This window comes from Lepidochelys kempii, chromosome 2 (assembly GCF_965140265.1).
Source record: "Lepidochelys kempii isolate rLepKem1 chromosome 2, rLepKem1.hap2, whole genome shotgun sequence".
NCBI lineage: Eukaryota > Metazoa > Chordata > Testudines > Cheloniidae > Lepidochelys > Lepidochelys kempii.
Window position 1 is genome coordinate 104728159 of NC_133257.1, and position 19723 is coordinate 104747881.

A 19723-nucleotide genomic window follows, 5' to 3' on the forward strand; every position below is an offset into this window, starting at 1 on the left:
TAGGTATCTTTCTTTAGATTGTCATGGTATATTAGCTCTTTTGGTTTTGGAAGAATGTTTGTTTTCCACTGAGGCAGTTTCGTTAGGAAAACATTAATAAAATAAATTTTATTAGAGGGCAGGAGATGGCAGCTCCTCTGGCCCTGGATCTAGCTCTTCCAGCTGCCCGGTGAGAGTGAGCTCCTCTGTCTGTGGGAGGAAGGGAGAGTGCCAGCTCCATGGTTGGGGACAACCAGGTCCTCCGGCTGTGAGAGACACACAGTGCCCCTCCAAAAGCGGCCAACTTTTTATTCCTTTGTACGCCCCTGACCCAGACCATTTCTGCGACCTGTCAGCCTCCCATCATATGACAGTTAAGAGAGACTAGAAGGGGTGTATGTCTCCATGCTGTGCTGGATATTAGGAGCTCCAGCCCCTCTCTTTCCATCTTCCTTATGGGATACCATCCTGTAAATCCCCTTTCAACACACGTTTGTCAGAGAATTGTATCCCCTCTGTGAACATGTACTTGCATAGGGGACACCGGCTGCCTATTGAGTTGTGACATCTTGATCTAACCTCTTTACCTCCCCAGACTGCTGTGGGGAAGGCAAACAACCCCACCCCCCTCAGCCAATCTGGCATGCTCCCCACCCAAAAAAAAAAAGATGACTAGCGCACGCCCACAGTAGATGATAAAAACCTGATTCTGTTCTGATCTGTGGATGGGAGGGTGGGTGCTAATGATCACTGAGAATATTTCTTCTGGATAGCAGGGGTATAAATACCTTCCTCTTCCACCAGTGCACATTGATGGGTCACTGTCCCCCTCTGGTCCAGCTATTTACCATCCACTCAGGTAAGTCCATTCCCTTTTCCCCTCCTTTGTAACCCAAATGCAGTAGGGAGTTAGGAGTCCTGTCCCCCTTTCTCTCTCCCCCCTCCATCCCCCCCTGCAACGAGTCACCACATTCAGTTGTGGTTAGCATGTATGGCCCAAATAGAGGGATTGAATATAACAGAGCTGATTTACATGAGTAATGTGCTGTTTTGTATCATGGTTACTCCTGTCCTAAATTCCTCATAGATTTCCACATAAAAATGAGTGTTATCCATGTGACCTAGAATAGACTGTACTGTAATCTCCCTTATTTTTAAAAAAAATTATCTTTAAATGGCATAATTGGGAAAAATGTGTGTATGTGATATTTTTCCAAATGGTCGGGCATTAAAACTATTTTTAAAAGTACACCACATCGAAGAGTTAGTGGGTGTTTTCATCTTGCCTGTCAACATCTTCAAAGACTTCAGAAATTTTGATTCCTTTTTCTGTTTTTGTAAAAATGCCAAAGAGCTATGAGTTAGAATGCAATGTGGCAAAAGCAACCTCATTTGAAAGACATTAAATTGATTTTTGAGCTAAAATTAGTATGATTGGAGGGCTAAAATGACCTAGACTTCTCTTTGAGGCTCTAAGTAGTTAATTCCCAGCATTTCTTTTAAGCATCAACAGCAAGTGGCCCTCTTTTGATCTACTGTCCACTGCTGCAAAATCCCTGCCCTTTCTCTTTGGGATTCATAAGGTATACATATTTTGTCACACTGCATGTAGAGAGTCATTTTTGTCAGGTTAAGGAGGTGGGGGCATTCATAGCCTTTGAGAACAGGGTATGGGCATATTGGAACTTGGGAGTAATCGTGTGGTTTGTCTCAAGTGCATATTTTCAGACCCTAAAGCAGTGGTGGGCATGTGGGCACATGGTATAATTGATTTGCCTTCAGTTTACATTATTGCTACTTTGGCGGCTGCTTCTCTCCCACAGTGGAAACAAAAACTATTTCGGGAAGGGGGTTATGACCCTAGCCACCCCTGTATTCACACCCTACATTTGTACAAAATATGCCTGGTGAGATGCCATTTAAAAATTAACACAAGGGTCATAATATCACTGTACAATATATGTAACAATGCTGTACGTGAAATTATGGATACTCACAAATACTAGGCTTTAAAGTCCCTGACTAAAAGGTGTTTAAACCAGGCATGCATGTCAAGGGGCATTGATAAACAGGTTTTTGCCAAACAAAGGAAAGTGGCCACAATCTCAAACCAGTTGTAGCTAAATTCCATGGGCTCTTCATTCATATTAGAGGTTATAGCAGGAATAGATCATTTCCATAGTAGCGGCCACCAGCGTGGGAGGAACCAACATGGAGCCTTATCCTCCAAACCTTATGGATCATTTACTCGGCATGCATTGGTGAACTTTATCTGGTGGTATCCTTCAGAAGAATATATTTCAGACAGATCTATAAAGAGAGGGGAAACCACTCCCTAAATTATCCTTCACCTTCAGGAGACAAAGAAACCAAGCAATTTGATCTCTGTGTTGGGTCCTGGTCAGGCCAGCCAGTAAAAAGCTGGAAAGAAGACAAGAGTGAGAGAAACAGTCTTGAACAAAGACTGTATTTTACTAGATTAAGTTTCAGGCTTTTAGATGTGTTCTTCACTTTTTTATTTGCTTATAACTGATCTACCCTTATTTCCTTTACTTGGTATCACATAATCCTTGCTCTTCTGTAAATAAACTTGTTTTACTTATAATCTAAGAGTAAACACTGCTGTGTTTTGAATTTAAGTGATGAACTCTTGTTAAAGTAATAAGCTGTGTTTTTTGTCTCTTTAAAGGACCAATGACCCACTTTACATCCCTGAGTGTTCCAGGGGGGAGTGGGACACTTCAGGGCAGACATTTTGGGGGAAATTTGAGATTGGGGATGTGTTGGGGTCACCTTGCAAGTAGTAACTTGCTGGTGGAGATGAGGCTGGGGCTGCTGTGTTGCAGGCAGGGTGCTAGGGTCAGACCTCTGAACCAGGGCTGCACAGCACAGAGAAACTCAAGGAACCACATGCTTGTCTGTTGGTGTTCCGATTGAGAGACACAGCAGGAGAACATGGAAGGCACCCAGGGTTACAGGGAGGCAGTGAGACCTCTCACTGGTCTGGGCTTAGCACCAAGACATTACAGGGATGTTGGTTATCCTAACCCCAAAGAAGTCAGGAGTTAGTGTATTCCCCCTTTTCCTTTGAATTTGGCATTATCCTGGCTTAAACAGAGAAGGGGGATTAGAAAAATCCAGGCATTTCTTTGAGGCCTGGTGTTTGCCTCCTACAGTAGCTCTGCAGCAGGCTGTGACCTTGGTCAGTCATGGGAATAAGATGACCCCGGTAGGCCTAAAAATACTAGCATGCTATGGATTTGAGCATTGAAAATGGTTAGACCATTGATAGTCTGGGGGAGTTGGGGCCTTAACCCACCTTCTTTTTCACTGCTGCCAGGACATGTTGCTTTCTGAAGAAAATTTAAGGTTCAGTAGAGTTGCAGTCACTTGTCCCAGAGAACCCAACAGTCCTGCTTCCCTTCTCATTGCCCACTACCATTCGCATTGAGAAGTAGTGTGTGGCAACACCATCTACACCTTCTTACTTCTTCCCCACCTGTAGTTCAAATGCTTATTTTTAAAAGTATGGAACCTCTTGAGGCATCTCAACACAGCACATGTATTTGTTGTGTTTTAATGTTTATTTCTGCAGCTGCAAACCTAGAATGAATAAGGGTATTTTAGACTAGCATAAAATCCATGCTAACTTCTTAGAAGCAAAAGACAAACTGCTATTTAATTAAATGTAGAAACGTTTTGATAGGCTTGCCTTCTTAAATGGCAAGCAAGTAGACAGAATCTGATTAAAACAGTGTCTTCTGTATCTTCAGTTCCTGTCATACAGTATCATTTGGAAAAAAACCTTTTGCTAAAATTAGGTTTTTAAATAGGAATGCCTGAAAAAATAAAAATTCTTATTAACTGAAGATGTACTTCAATATATGTTTTTGAACAGATGACCCGCTGTACACTGTGGTGGTGGTGCAAAGTTTGTCCCTTTAATTTCTAAAGAGTTTGCCCATTACCAATAATATAACCAAGAATCAATAATATGGCTTCATGGCTGTTTCTATAGAATTCCTATACATTATTTTAAAAGTCATTAAAATGGAATTATATTGGTGGTGGTGGTGGTTACTATAGCTTAGTATGTATCATACTTGCATGAATATAAATTTAGTGTAATCTGCATAAAAATGTTGTCAAGATTACTGTGGAAACCTTTAACTTGAACTTCATTTTTTTTAAGCAAAAAGAGCAAGAAAGCTGTTTATAAGACATTTTAAAATGGATAATTAAGACAAGTCTAGTAACTGTGTGAGAGAGTGATATAATTAATAACTCAGTAGAGCACATACTGACTCTTGACCAATTGGCAGGTTGATGACATCTTAGGAGAAGGCAGTGATGATAGTGACAGTGAGAAAAAGAAGACAGAAGAGGAAGGAGAGAAACCACAGAGTAGTGCAACAGAATCACTAGGAATGAAGATAGAAGAGAGGCCTGGATCATCATCCTCATCAAGTGAAAGGAGCTTAACAGGCAGTATCCCCAGGTATGAGTTTGTCAAATGTAAGCGTGGTTTTTATATAAGAAATTCAACAAAATATTTAAAATGGGATTCACTTATGCTTTATATACAGTCTTCTAAAAACAAAGAATTGGCGTTTTCTACAGTAAATGTTTCATAAGAAATAAGCACAGTTCCTCCCCAGCCCTTGTGACCAAAGTCCGCTCTAAGCTGGGTGGCCACCCAGCAGGCTATGAAGTGCTGTGCACTTCAGGTGTCCCTCCCCTCACTGCCATGCTGCTCCTGCCCTCTGCCTTGGAGCTGCTCCCAGTAGCCTCCTGCTTGCTGTGCAGAGGGGGGGAGGTGGCGCTGATGTCAGGGTGTCCCCCTCCTCCCACCCCTGTACCCCATCTCCACAGAGCCGGAGGGGGGGGGAAGAAGGGGCAGGAGGGCAGAAACACGATAGGTCTCAGGACGGAGGGAGCTTGCTGGCAGCTGCTCTTGTCTGAACGTGCTTATCTACTTAAAAGGGCAGTGTACTTAAAGGAGCAATGCGTCTCTCTTTCCCTCTGTCACCTCCCAACACATACTTGTGGTGGTGGTGTTACTTCTTGATACTTCTTTCAAAGTGTGTTGGTTTAGTTTTTTGACTGGTCTATTCATTTCATAATTTTTATTTCTCTTACACTTAAATTTAATTCTTTGAATAATGTGCTCTAAAACACCTAACCTGTCCTGGCTGGAGTAATTATCCCTATGGTAACTTTTTAAAAATATATATTATATCTAGGTTTTTGGTTTCTACTGGTGGCATACATCTGCACATTACCACAATATGGTGCACATAAAATTCATTCTGCACATGGATGGAAAAAATTAGAGGGAACACTATCAACCAATTTTATATTAAAACCAGAGTTAGCATTAAATCATAAACACAATAAAGGAATGCTATATTGAATAGCCCTACATTTGAAGCCCACTAAAACTTAATTTTTCTAAGTCCGCAGCTATATAAAAACAAATAAAGTATTACCTTCAAGATGAGACCATTTATTGTCTTAAAATTCCAACTGATAGAGGTTCAGTATCCATTTACCACCAAATAGTAAAGAATCAAATGTGAGGTGAGGATGCTCATTATGCCTTCCCTCTGCTTTCCTTTGGGTTTCCATTTAGATGATTACATTTATAAGAACTTAGATTTCTTAAATCCCACATCAACAACTTAAGTCTGCAGCTGTCATATTGGAGGCAAATACATTTCTCTGTAATGGAAGAGAAATGTAAATTTTAAAGCTGTCAACTTTTGATTGTCTAAATCACCTGTTAAAAAAATTTATTTTTTATCATAACTCGGAGAAATCTTTCTATACAGAGTGAGTTTACTGTAATTGACTGAAGCATCTCAGTCTGTGGGTTAAATGGTAGCTGTGTTGTTGCGGTTCAGTGATGAGACAGAACACAGCTTTATGCAAGCAAACAGGCTGGTCAGTGGAGATGGGCTGTTTTGCCCCCACTGCCTTCCACATTCTCCTTTTATTATATTTCTCCCCCTAAGCATTACACACTGCTACACAAAGGAATGTATGACGTTGATTCATATGCTTAGTTACCATCCTCTATCTACTACAATCCTGGTTCTCAGGCCTTGAGCCCAGGCTAAAGAAACCTCCCACAGTTACTGTCCAAACAATCAAGTTCTCAGGGTTCATATCTAGCCCTTGTCCTTGGATAGAGCAATGTGTGCATTGCTCCTAGGAAACAGTCAGGGTGTGCCCCGCCTGCTTCCAGGTGGAATAGCTAAACATTAACCCTTCACTGTGTGCTTCTGTACATTTTAGTGTCCTATAGTCGTATGTGAATTAGGCCATAAATGAATTCACTGGTATTTTAGTGGTACAAGTGTGTATGTTGGGAAACCACCACATGGTATGACAATGTTGATGCTTTTGAGGAGCGCCGCAGCTGGGACAGCCAGTTTGCTATGGGTTAGTCAGTGTTGAGGAGCTATATAGAAAGCCTCTGTAGGACTTGCTATCCTGGTTTTACACTTAATCTTATATATATGATCACTTAAATTAATCAAGTAAGTTGGTGTGACCGAGTACATGTAAGGGCTACACTAAAAATGCTTACTCGGGCAAACTGCAAGGAATAGTGTAGACAACCCCTGAAATTGCACTGATCTTTTGGTATTAACTGATTTTGGATTGTACAGTCCATCTCTTCGGCTTCTGTCTGCATTTCAGGTAGAGGTGTGATAAACAGCTCAAGCAGAAGTACCTGCATTAGCTTTCATCTAACTGGTTTGTCAAAAATAGAAGTGAGGGTGCAGAAATGCAGGCTTCAGCACAGGCTACTCAAACCTGGCAAACCCTCCTGGGTGTATACTTGCTTTTGCAGCCTGCTCTGAAGTCTTCACCACAATGTCCTCACTTTTCTTTTTAGCAAGACAGCTAGATTAAAACTAGTGTGGATATGTCTACATGAGCTGCTAATCACCTATCTGGTTGCATTTTAGACATAGCCTTAGTTTATTACTAAATATATAATTCTTTATAATAAAACAAAGCAAGACATACATATTTGACCCTCATTCTGCACTATGGTCCCTTTATATCACTTACATGCAAAGGTTTGTGAGCAAGGTGTTACCTGGCCAGGGTTGCCAGGTGTCTGGTTTTTGACCGGAATGCCCTGTCAAAAAGGGACCCTGGCGGCTCCAGTCAGCACTGCTGACCAGGCCGTTAAAAGTCAGGTCGGTTGCACAGTGGTGCTAAGGCAGGCTCCCTGCCTACTACGGCACCGCTTGGCTCCCAGAAGCAGCGGCATGTCCCTCCTCCGGCTCCTATGCGTAGGAGCAGCCGGGGGCTCTGCATGCTACCCCCGCCTGAAGCGCTGGCTCTGCAGCTCCTATTGACCAGGAACCGAGACCAGTTGGCGCTGCGGGGACAGCACCTGCAGACAGGGCAACATGCAGAGCTAACTGTCCACGCTGCCGCACAGGAGTCAGGAGGTGGGAACATGCCACTGTTTCTGGGAGCTGCTTGAGGTAAGCACCTCCTGGAGCCTGCACCCCCTCCTGTGCTCCAACCCCCTGCCCCAGCCTTGATCCCCCTCTCCTCTCCGAACCACTCGATATCAACCTGGAGCACCCTCCTAACTAACTTGAAGGGGAAAGGAGTCCAGGAGAGCTGGCTGTATTTCAAGGAATCCCTGTTGAGGTTACAGGGACAAACCATCCCGATGAGTCGAAAGAATAGTAAATATGGCAGGCGACCAACTTGGCTTAATGGTGAAATCCTAGCGGATCTTAAACATAAAAAAGAAGCTTACAAGAAGTGGAAGGTTGGACATATGACCAGGGAAGAGTATAAAAATATTGCTCGGGCATGTAGGAATGTTATCAGGAGGGCCAAATCGCACCTGGAGCTGCAGCTAGCCAGAGATGTCAAGAGTAACAAGAAGGGTTTCTTCAGGTATGTTGGCAACAAGAAGAAAGCCAAGGAATGTGTGGGCCCCTTACTGAATGAGGGAGGCAACCTAGTGACAGAGGATGTGGAAAAAGCTAATGTACTCAATGCTTTTTTTGCCTCTGTTTTCACTAACAAGGTCAGCTCCCAGACTGCTGCGCTGGGCATCACAAAATGCGGAAGAGATGGCCAGCCCTCTGTGGAGATAGAGGCGGTTAGGGACTATTTAGAAAAGCTGGATGTGCACAAGTCCATGGGGCCGGACGAGTTGCATCCGAGAGTGCTGAAGGAATTGGCGGCTGTGATTGCAGAGCCACTGGCCATTATCTTTGAAAACTCGTGGCGAACCGGGGAAGTCCCGGATGACTGGAAAAAGGCTAATGTAGTGCCAATCTTTAAAAAAGGGAAGAAGGAAGATCCTGGGAACTACAGGCCAGTCAGCCTCACCTCAGTCCCTGGAAAAATCATGGAGCAGGTCCTCAAAGAATCAATCCTGAAGCACTTGCATGAGAGGAAAGTGATCAGGAACAGCCAGCATGGATTCACCAAGGGAAGGTCATGCCTGACTAATCTAATCGCCTTTTATGATGAGATTACTGGTTCTGTGGATGAAGGGAAAGCAGTGGATGTATTGTTTCTTGACTTTAGCAAAGCTTTTGACACGGTCTCCCATAGTATTCTTGTCAGCAAGTTAAGGAAGTATGGGCTGGATGAATGCACTATAAGGTGGGTAGAAAGCTGGCTAAATTGTCGGGCTCAACGGGTAGTGATCAATGGCTCCATGTCTAGTTGGCAGCCGGTATCAAGTGGAGTGCCCCAAGGGTCGGTCCTGGGGCCGGTTTTATTCAATATCTTCATAAATGATCTGGAGGATGGTGTGGATTGCACTCTCAGCAAATTTGCGGATGATACTAAACTGGGAGGAGTGGTAGATACGCTGGAGGGGAGGGATAGGATACAGAAGGACCTAGACCAATTGGAAGATTGGGCCAAAAGGAATCTGATGAGGTTCAATAAGGATAAGTGCAGGGTCCTGCACTTAGGACGGAAGAACCCAATGCACAGCTACAGACTAGGGACCGAATGGCTAGGCAGCAGTTCTGCAGAAAAGGACCTAGGGGTGACAGTGGACGAGAAGCTGGATATGAGTCAGCAGTGTGCCCTTGTTGCCAAGAAGGCCAATGGCATTTTGGGATGTATAAGTAGGGGCATAGCGAGCAGATCGAGGGACGTGATCGTTCCCCTCTATTCGACATTGGTGAGGCCTCATCTGGAGTACTGTGTGCAGTTTTGGGCCCCACACTTCAAGAAGGATGTGGATAAATTGGAGAGAGTCCAGCGAAGGGCAACAAAAATGATTAGGGGTCTGGAACACATGAGTTATGAGGAGAGGCTGAGGGAGCTGGGATTGTTTAGCCTGCAGAAGAGAAGAATGAGGGGGGATTTGATAGCTGCTTTCAACTACCTGAAAGGGGGTTCCAAAGAGGATGGCTCTAGACTGTTCTCAATGGTAGCAGATGACAGAACGAGGAGTAATGGTCTCAAGTTGCAGTGGGGGAGGTTTAGATTGGATATTAGGAAAAACTTTTTCACTAAGAGGGTGGTGAAACACTGGAATGCGTTACCTAGGGAGGTGGTAGAATCTCCTTCCTTAGAGGTTTTTAAGGTCAGGCTTGACAAAGCCCTGGCTGGGATGATTTAACTGGGAATTGGTCCTGCTTCGAGCAGGGGGTTGGACTAGATGACCTTCTGGGGTCCCTTCCAACCCTGATATTCTATGATTCTATGATTCCTGCACCCCCAGCTCCTCATCTCTAGAACCTGCACCCCCAGCCAGAGCCCTCATTCCCCTCCGCACGCCCCAACCCCCTGCCCCAGCCCAGAGCACCCTCCTACACCCAAATCCCTCATCCCCAGCTCCACCCCAGTGAAAATGAGCAAGTGAGTGAGCGTGGGGAGAGTGAGCGACAGTGGGAGGGGGGATGGAGTGAGTGGGGCGGGCCTCAGAGAAGGGGTAGGGCTTCAAAGAAGGGGCGGGGCAAGGGTGTTCGGTTTTGTGTGATTAGAAAGTTGGCAACCCTACCACTGGAGTGCTCAATCAGTCTGGGAGGATCCCCAGGTGGTACAGAGCCATTGTAATGGTTCTGCTTCCCTTTCCTTTACAACCCCTAGCATATTGGGTGTTTATAGATGGGGAGGGGAAGAGGAAGTGGAAGTTGGCAGAGCACCTCTCCTTTCAACTATTCTTGGCTGCCAGTGCAGCCCTGTGGGCTATATACAGCTGGTCATAATATACTGCGCCCTTAAAGCTGATTTCTGAGTTTAATGGCAGCCCTGAAGGTGCAAAATAGGGGAATTAGGTGCCTTATAGACATCTTTTTTGCACTACTTCCTCTGTTTCTCAGTTCAGCTGAAAAACAAGCTTACTCTGTCTGGTATGGAACAATTACATTATTTAAGAAAACCTGTTTTGTCATAAAATCAGCATTGATTGCATGCTGTTGAATCAGATTACTTTATTTTGGGATTATATTACTTTTGCTTTTATTTAAACTATAACTAGTTAATGAGATCTAGTTCTAGTGCCATTTAATTACAGTATCTATGGTATAACTGTTAGCAAGTCCCTTTTCCCATATTTCCTTTTTGATCAAACCATGCTGTGCTGGGTTAGGTCTCAGAGCTTGAACAATTTAAGGTGTTGGGCCAAAACTGCAGAGTTCAGGGTGTCAGCACACTTCAGAACGCAAGTGCAATGTGCTTGCTGGATGCAGCAATGAGATCAATTTGTCCTGGCGTATCCATCCATAATTCAGCATTGTGTACTGAATCCTTTATTGAAAAGGAGTACTTGTGGCACCTTAGAGACTAACAAATTTATTTGAGCATAAGCTTTCATGAGCTACAGCTCACTCCACCGGATGCGTGCAGTGGAAAATACAGTGGGGAGATTTTATATACACAGAAAACATTAAACAATTGTATATAAAATCTCCCTACTGTATTTTCCACTGCATGTATCCGATAAAGTGAGCTGTAGCTCACGAAAGCTTATGCTCAAATAAATTTGTTAGTCTCTAAGGTGCCACAAGTACTCCTTTTCTTTTTGCAGATGCAGACTAACATGGCTGCTACTCTGAATCCTTTATTGTAATTTGAATAGAAAATAAGTAATCAGTACAGCATCTTGTGCAGCCATTCTGGTATTCCCTACTTAAGGGTTACTACTTGCCTTTCAAGGTAATTAATAGCAGGGTTTAGCAGGGAAAACACAGAATACTAAACCCTACAAGGTTAAAGAGCCCTGAGGGGAAATCCTCCCCTTGTAGCAATCAGCTTGGCCACAGACCTCTAGGAACTCCTTATTGCTGAAGTGCAGCAAATAAGATAACCCCCTGTAAATTTGATCAGAGTTCTTGTTTAATTGTGTCAAATTACTAATCAGGTCCAAATCATTTCATAACTTACTCCAGTCATGTTCATTATGATTTATGTGAAAACACATTTCTCTTTATCACTTGTAATTTTAGGGTAAGTGTCCTTCTCATAAACTCTCTATAAAAGATATCAACGTTGTTGATTTTTTATTTTAAATACTGTACTGATAAAAGTCAAGTATTTAAAATGCTTTCTGTAGGCATGGTTACTGTAGTTCATGATCTTTCCACAGAGGACAAGGATTAATACTCAAGACTCTGGTGTGTAATTATTACATTATTTCCTTAAAATTATTGAACTATATATTTTTTAATAGTTCTAAATATACATTCACATTTTCACTAACTTGAGAGAATAAAATTATTTTATATCCTAGTATAGGTTTTGTTTGTGCTGTGGATGCCACTAAATAGGTTGCCAACTGCTCACACAGCTATTTCCTGTTCTAAGTGTAGAAAACTGTGGTAACTCTAGATGAGAGTTGTTGGAAAATGCCATACTGTTAATGGTAACTACTGTATTTAGACTTATGGGTATTGCGCAGCACTCCTGAATTAAGCGTAATATTTTTAATGACTTTATTCAAAAATAATTTTTGAAAGATCCAGAATTAAAAATACCAAACGAAATTTCTGTATATATTGCCCAACTTTGAAGGGATAGATGGATTCCTGTTGTATCATAAATGTAACTTGGCAGGGGAAAATATTCCTGATATTATAAATGAAATTCACAATTGCAGCACCTAGAAGAGTGCTTTAAAATGACTGGAGTGCATCACATTTCTAACAGTCTGTTAACAAACTGGGTTCCTTTTATGTGGAATACGTCAGCAATTTAAAAATTATTGCAGCTTCGGTTAGTTTTTTCCAGTGGCAGTAGTGACACACTCGAGAATGAAATCCAGGATCCTCTTCTGACCACAAGTGTTGCAGTTGGCAGAACATCTTGCTATTTTCACGTGAGCAGGCTATTCTTCAGAATTTAGTGTCACTTCTGTTTGAAAGAGATTTTGGCAAGGGCTTTAAGAGGAGAGGGGCTCTGAGTACGTGCAGCATAATATACTTAACCATTCATTCTTAATTAAGAGAACTGTCAATTTTAAATGAGTGTGCATTGTTAACATTAAAAATAAAGTAGGTACCATTTAGAAACCTGTTTTAATTAAAAGCTCTAGTATTATCCAAAATCCCTACATAGAAGAATTAATACTGTGGCTTTCAGCACTGATAAAAGCTTTCTGAAGTCTCTTAAACTAATCCATTTATTCCTACAGAAGATAACATTCTGGATTCCTACTCCAAAATGCTCTACTGTCAGTAAGATCAAAGGGAAATCCTTTGAGTCCTATCAAATTAACCGTTTGGCACTAATTGCCAGCAGTGTTTGCAAACCGGAATATTGACGATACTGGTGCCAGAGGGTTAAATACAGCAAATAGCAGGAGAAGCTGTCTAACAAATGCTTTAATATTGTATATTGAAAAGCAGTAATATACAGTAAATCAGCATTTGGTATTAAAATATAATTTCTTAATTCAGTGTCTTTGCATAATTATAGAGAAATATATATAAAATTATACTGTGTCTCGCATGCTCTCTGACTAGTGCTCTGAGTGGCATTCATTAATGACTTTATTTGGAGCCCTGGTTAACCCTTCTTGGCTATAAGGGTACAACAGAGGCAGTTAGAGTAGATTTTCTGGTGTTTGACATGATCTTCGATGTAAAATGGAATCTGATGCAGTGTTGTGAGAAGTTGAAAAGAGTTATTGCAGAACTGTGGCCTGTTAATGAGTTTACGGAGAAACATTAAAACATTTAATGTTTTAACATTTAAAACATTTGTCCAAACTGAACTTCTTACAATTTGCTCAACCATAAATCAAAATACAGTAGTATTCAGGAGCTTGTCATCTGTGAGATCTTTGCAGACCTATTCAGCCAACAAGAGCTAGAAAGAAAAATGGATGAAATAGGTCTTCTGAAATAAATGAATTCTTCTCAAAAATGGCCTCTATGAATATTTTATATAGACTTACTGTCTTGGGTACAGGTGCATACAGAACAGGAAATGCATAGGACAGTGTTAAGTTAATTAACTTTTAACCTTCCCCCAGTTTTTTTGACCCTTTTGATACAGTATGTGGTTTTGTATATACTTTTTGGACTTGGACGCATCTGACTTGATTTTATACCTATTTTGGTGTGCTTGTAGTAATAGCCAGGTTAATACATTTTAATCTAGTTTAAATTTTAGAGTTCTGGTACTTCAACTATTAAATTCTTAGCCATGGTTTAACATGCATTAATTAACATGTTAACTAATACCATTATAAATTCTAGTGTAGACACTACAAAAATATTTGTTCTGCAGTACAGATGTCTTGCTAGTTGTGTTTATCCTCAAATGTTTGTCCTGTATATGCATCAGGATTTACAGTTGTGTTAGTGTAACTCTCACACCTTCTGAGTGTGCTGTTCTGTCCCAGATATTGGCACTGAGACCACTTACAGATTAATGAGTTTACTCTACAGCCTTAGCTAATAGCCATATGGCTTTTAGCTCATGCAGTAAAGGCTCATGCACTAAGCTCCAGAGGCCCCAGATTTGAAGCTGCCCACTGACAACTGGGGTCTGTTCGTGTTACAAGTTGGGGCTCATCCAGGATTTCAACTGGGAAGTCTCTGAAGCTCGGGACACGCTTCCTCAGCTAAGGAAAGTATGTAGCCCACATACATCCTGGGTGTGGTGTTCTGTCCCATCTAGTGGCACCAAGACTATGTAGAGAGAGAGAGATTAATGAGTCTGATCTACAGCCTTAGCTAAGTGCCCTATGGCTTTTAGCTCATACAGTAGAGGCTCATGCACTAAGCTCCAGAGGTTTTAGCTTCAGTACCACTGTTAGCCGATGGCCAAGGATGTTTGGTGAGGTGCCAGCTATGCCCGTTTTATACCATCCGTGACTTTAACCGCTAGGACGCACTGTCCCTTCGCGGCGGGCAGCCCGGGCTAGGCTGACGGGTGCCCCAAGGTCCTAAACACCCGTGACTTTAACTGCTAGAGCTCAGAGCTCCTTCGCAGTGGGCAGTCAGGATTGACTGACAGGCGCCCCAAGAGTTTGCCCCGTGGAGGCGGCACAACTCAACGCTAGGCTCTTAGTACTCTCACCTAATGGCCAGGCTTTATAGCCAAAACGGATGAGGTTCTTTAATTGTGTTGGCTGCTTTACAGTAAACCAGAGAAACAAGTCAGGCTTATGCACAAATGGTTACCAAAATTTATTAAACTAGATTCTAATCATGTGGTTACAAAATTGCTAGTGCCTACTTATTTAAATGTAGAGATGTTACACACACAAACAAGTTACAAAACTGAAGCCACAATCCCAAAGAAAGAAAACAAAGTATAGAGCTCTATTTCAAAATATGTGTACACTAAAGATAGGAGATCAGGTGTGGGTGCTTCTTACCCTCCTTGCGTCTCTCGATTCCAGCGGTGCCAAGCCAGGATCGGTCACTCAATTCCACGGAAAGACAAATAAGGGACAAGGCTTAGGGACCCTCTTAGCTGCAGAAGCCTTGGGAGGCTGTCACTTATCTGACCAGCAGATAGATAATGAAAAGCACTCAAAAATCATGGTGCTGTAGGTCCCCTACTTATACCTCTGTACTCCTTTATTCTCTTTCTCCTTTCTTCTGCCAAATTGGGGCTGGTCTGTCTGGGCGACGCCAGCTCTCGCAAGAGTAGTTTACACTTGCAAGGGAGAGAAACAATAAGTTTCAACTACTGGACATTCCTTTTATTAGGGTAAATATTTTCCCACCTAGGATATTGGGGTGTGTGCATCACGCTATTTAGTAGGGGCTAAGAGCCATGTCTGTCACAGCTTCTTTGTCTGCTGTGAGCCTAATCGTTGTATATGTTCCCAGAGGCACATTGTAGCAGCACACCTGTGCTTCTCACAGCTTCAAAGGCTGTGCTGGAATTGATGTTAAGTGCCCTGTTGTTTTGGCTCCCTTGTGTTCCCAGCAATGCTGGTCTGAGAGGCGGGGCTGTCTGTCTGGCTACATACCACCCACTGACAATCGATCGGGGTCTGTCGGTGTTACATTAGCACTTTAAAATTCTATTAAAAAATCTAGTGTCACTATACCCTTGGTATATATCATTCTGAAATACTAAAGACCCCTTGTTTCCTTTCAAAATTAGGACAAATAATATTTGAAACGTGCTGTCCCTCGTGCTATATATATTGATCACAATTTACTTTGTCTATTTCTGATGTGACATTTTCTCATCTATCTTCTCTTTAAATTTTCTAATACATAGAACATTATTAATATTAACTTACTGGACAGAGGACGGTTGTGCTGGGATAACATAGTTGTGACGCTTGTCTTATTTTCTTTGGGTATCTTTGCTTCATATAAAGTAGGTAGCCTTGGAGTGAAAATACTATACAACGTGTGATTTCTTTTTTTTCTTTCTAATCTTTGTAGAAATGTTTAGATATTGTGGTAATGGATGCATGAGGGATCTATTCCAAATGTTCATCAATGCTGTGGAGCTTGACTATTAATCAGAATTTGCACTGGTTTCTTAAATAGAGTTCATAGAATTTGAAATGTGCAGCAATCTAAAGGTGTAGAGCATTAAACAAATTCTGGTCACAAGAAAAGTCACTATCATTAGCTTGTTATATAAAACACTCAATTTTCTTTTATTTAGGGGGAGATTTCTAATGCACAAAGAGGAGTTAAGGGACTGGGAACTTGGTACCTAATTCTTCTTTTTGGCCTTGAAAATCTCACCCCCTATCCCAAAGTAACAGCTACCATTCTGTAGTAATTATAATACTTTTACCTTAGGGAAGTATTTTCCTAACATCCATCAGTTTAGTTATTTGGATTAAGATGTGAACAATGATGAACTTCTCTAGAACCTGCATTATTTATGTACTGATATAATGTCCCCTTCTATTTTGTCCCCTCTGTAAACAGTCCTAGTCTCCAATATTTTGCTCGATATAAGATCACACAGCAACAAAACTGTACTATAAATTTAAACCAATGTTGATTCATACAGCAAAATAAAATTCAGCATAAGTACCTAACTCTACATTTATTTTGACACTACAATAGTCATTTGGGCTCTACAGTACTATTCATCGCCACGTTTGCTGTCAGTAAATAGGCGTATGCAGTTTCAAGATTCCAATTGTATAGTCAGTTTTCTGGCCGTAACCATACTTCTAAAAATCATTTTCATGTTATGGTCTGGTCAAAAACAATAGAGTGTGCTGTGTGTTACACAAGAGAAATTAACTTTAGACAGTTGCTAAAGTGATTTCTTCAGGGTCAGCACAAGACTTGTGATACAGAACAAAGTCTGTGAAATAGAACTATGTGCACTTCAGCTCTGATAGACAGATTAATTGTATTAAAATATGACACACAAACTTGAGATCCCAAGTTTGAACCATACAAAAAAAATTCTGCCCTCAGAATAATGACTAACAGTTTGTCCTCTTAAAAGTTTAAACTTTGCAAGTTATGCACCATGACACTGTTACAAGAAAATATATTGTCCAAAAATTTGAGTCACTGTAGGGAACTTTAAAAGTGCAGGTGCCCTCTGACTCTTTAAAAATGTTACTGTTATTTACATAACAGGCTTGTAGTTGACTTCACTCAGATGGAATGCATGAGAATAAATGAAAAAGCCACAATGCCCAAGATAAGGTGTATTAATATTTTAAGTGTGGTTGGGCACACTGCAACATCCTTTTATATGATTTCAGTATTGTCTTGAATGCCAGTTTTGGGACATTTTATACTGTTTCATCAATAAGGCATTACGGATATAGCTTCAATGTCATTAATGGCTGCACAGTAAAAGGATGACTTCTGTATTTATACTTCTCATTTAGAGTTTTCTTTGCACCATTCATCATCTTGCATATTAAATTATATGCATTCAAGCCCTTCAATCTTTGTGTATGGTAGTGGAAATACTACATTTGCATGACAGAATGATTAGTAGTTCTGTCTTCTCATTATAGTTAGGTTAAGCTTTGTTGTCTTTAGTTGTTTATTGCTCAAGTCATTTTTCTTTAAAGCTATTAAAGAATAAAAATGCCCTTTATAAAAAAGTTCCCTTGTCAGAGAGTCGTCTTGATATTTCCAATTATCAACAAAAGTCCAGGGTTCGCTGTTAATTTTTATGCTATATAAGTAAACTGCTAATTACAGATGCTATATGTATTTTCATGGGGGAGGAGAAGAGAATAGAGGCGAAACCAAAAGAACACTTAATTGGTTTTTGGTCCTTCAGTTCATTTTGTTAAAAGAAATTTGGTTCTTTTAGCTCTTCACAGCAAACAGAAAAACATAAAAGCTTGGTCCTTCCTTCCAAATTTGAAAAATCAGCTACTATTCTGACTATAATCTGTTCTGCAGCTATCCAGTTACAGTATCTTCTTGTAACCAAAAAAAAAAAACCCCACTAGCTTCTATTTTACGCAGAGTGTTTTAAATACAAGCAACATAGTCTAGAGAAGTAAATGAAGTTTTCTTGTACCAAAGGAGGGGAGGACCCACAGAATTTGTTTTATTTTTCTGCATAAGATCGTTGCATTTTGCACTGAAATGAAACCTATTTATAAAAATGTAATATCTTTATTTTTAGTAGCATAACTTAAAGTATGCTTTCTCTCTCCATTGATCTAGTGGGTCCAGCTGAGGGAGATAATAAGTTAGAAAACACATGGGGTCTTTCATATTAATCTCCTTGCCATACATTCCACCCAGACATAAACTATTCATCTTTTTAAAATGTTCCCTTGCCTATTTTTAGTGCATTGTTCACCTTGGTTGGTGTCTGTCTCCTTTGTTCTGGAAAGTCTTTCTTCTTGGAAAAATATGACAATTTAATAAAAATATGGTCATTAAGAGAAACCATGCTAATTACTTTACTGCAATGTCTATAAGGCACATCATCTTGGTAGCTGTAGCTCTTAAATTTACATGATTGAGGAGTTGCTAAATTTCCATATGTGTTCTCTTAGATCCTGGCTCTGTTTGAAAATCTTAGTCTTTTTTACCCTCATTTTTCTTTTGCATTAACTTCACTTGTACTGAAATGTGTTTACTGGGAAATGGGAGCTGAGCCATCATTCACCATTTTTTCCATACAGAATTAAAGTGGTTTCTATAATGGTCCAAAGAGAATACATAGAAAAATGAGTTGATGCACCTTTTTTTAAACACATTTTTTAGTTAAGCTCTGAATAGCATTTGTTTATGGAAATAGCTTTATTGATTGGCTTATACTTCACTTACTAAGTTGTCTCTGAATCTTTTTGTCCTTAATACTAAATCATATATCTCCTTGGCATTTAATATTTTGTATTAACAGTATTGTACTCGAGTAGTTTTCCATCTTATTTATCTCTTTTTTGCAACTAATCTGTTCAGCTTGTTTTTATCTTTGTCATGTACGCAGGAACAGTTCTAGTCTTATATAACTTTTTTTCTCTTTCAAAAAGAACTCCAAATGCCTCATTTATGGACTGATCTCATCCATTTTGTTTCTCAATTCTGTGCAGGGTCCCTAGCAAAATTGTGCAAAACACCATTTGTAAATAATTTACACAGTTAGTATACATCATAAATTTTTTTAAATAAAAATTGATTGACAATTCTGTTTGCTGTCATAGATGAAAAGCTGAAAAGCAATGAGAAAACTAGGATACATTGTAAATGATTCAGGCAATACATATGCTTTTGGGTACACTCATATGAATGCATGCAGAGTATATTTAAACCCTCTAGAGTTCAACCTGCAGCTCAGCTGACTTTGTCTCATAACCAGTAACTTGATCTTTTGCCTGAGGACTGACCAGTAGTTTAAATAGTGTTGACATCTGATGGCACAATCTCACAACCATCCTTCCTGTTTCATTTCCCATCAAGCAAAGGGATGGCTCTGTATGTGCAAGCTCAGTGTAAATGTAATAGGGGATTTGGGGTTTTGGTTAGAATTATTGGGCTGGATCTTGCTCTCATTTAAGTCAATGGCAAGACTACCATTGATTTCTGTGGTGCTGGATCAGGTCCACAACACTTTGTATGGAAAAGTTCTTGTGACACGTGACCAGAAAGGGTTAAGCATCCTGCAGGATGAATGACTCAAATTCATCCCTTAAAGACATATGGGGAGATAATGTTTGTTTTTGTGTCGTTCCATGTATATTGGTAGTGGTCAACAATGTAATCAACAGTCCCTGTCTATGCTGTTAATTCAGAGATCAAAAGAACAATTTAACATTTAAATGAACTGTAAACATAGGATGTGGCTGTATTCATCTCTTTGA

General features: G+C 40.6%; 1 protein-coding gene across 2 annotated transcripts in view; it reads left to right on the top strand.

Annotated features, from left to right (window-relative positions):
- CTDP1 (CTD phosphatase subunit 1) overlaps positions 1-19723 on the top strand; it is a 172821-nt gene that overhangs the window by 115292 nt on the left and 37806 nt on the right. For both annotated transcript variants that reach the window (XM_073331810.1, XM_073331809.1), the window contains one exon: positions 4302-4477. In XM_073331810.1, coding sequence (XP_073187911.1) covers positions 4302-4477 — 176 coding nt within the window. The remainder of the gene's footprint in view (positions 1-4301; positions 4478-19723) is intronic.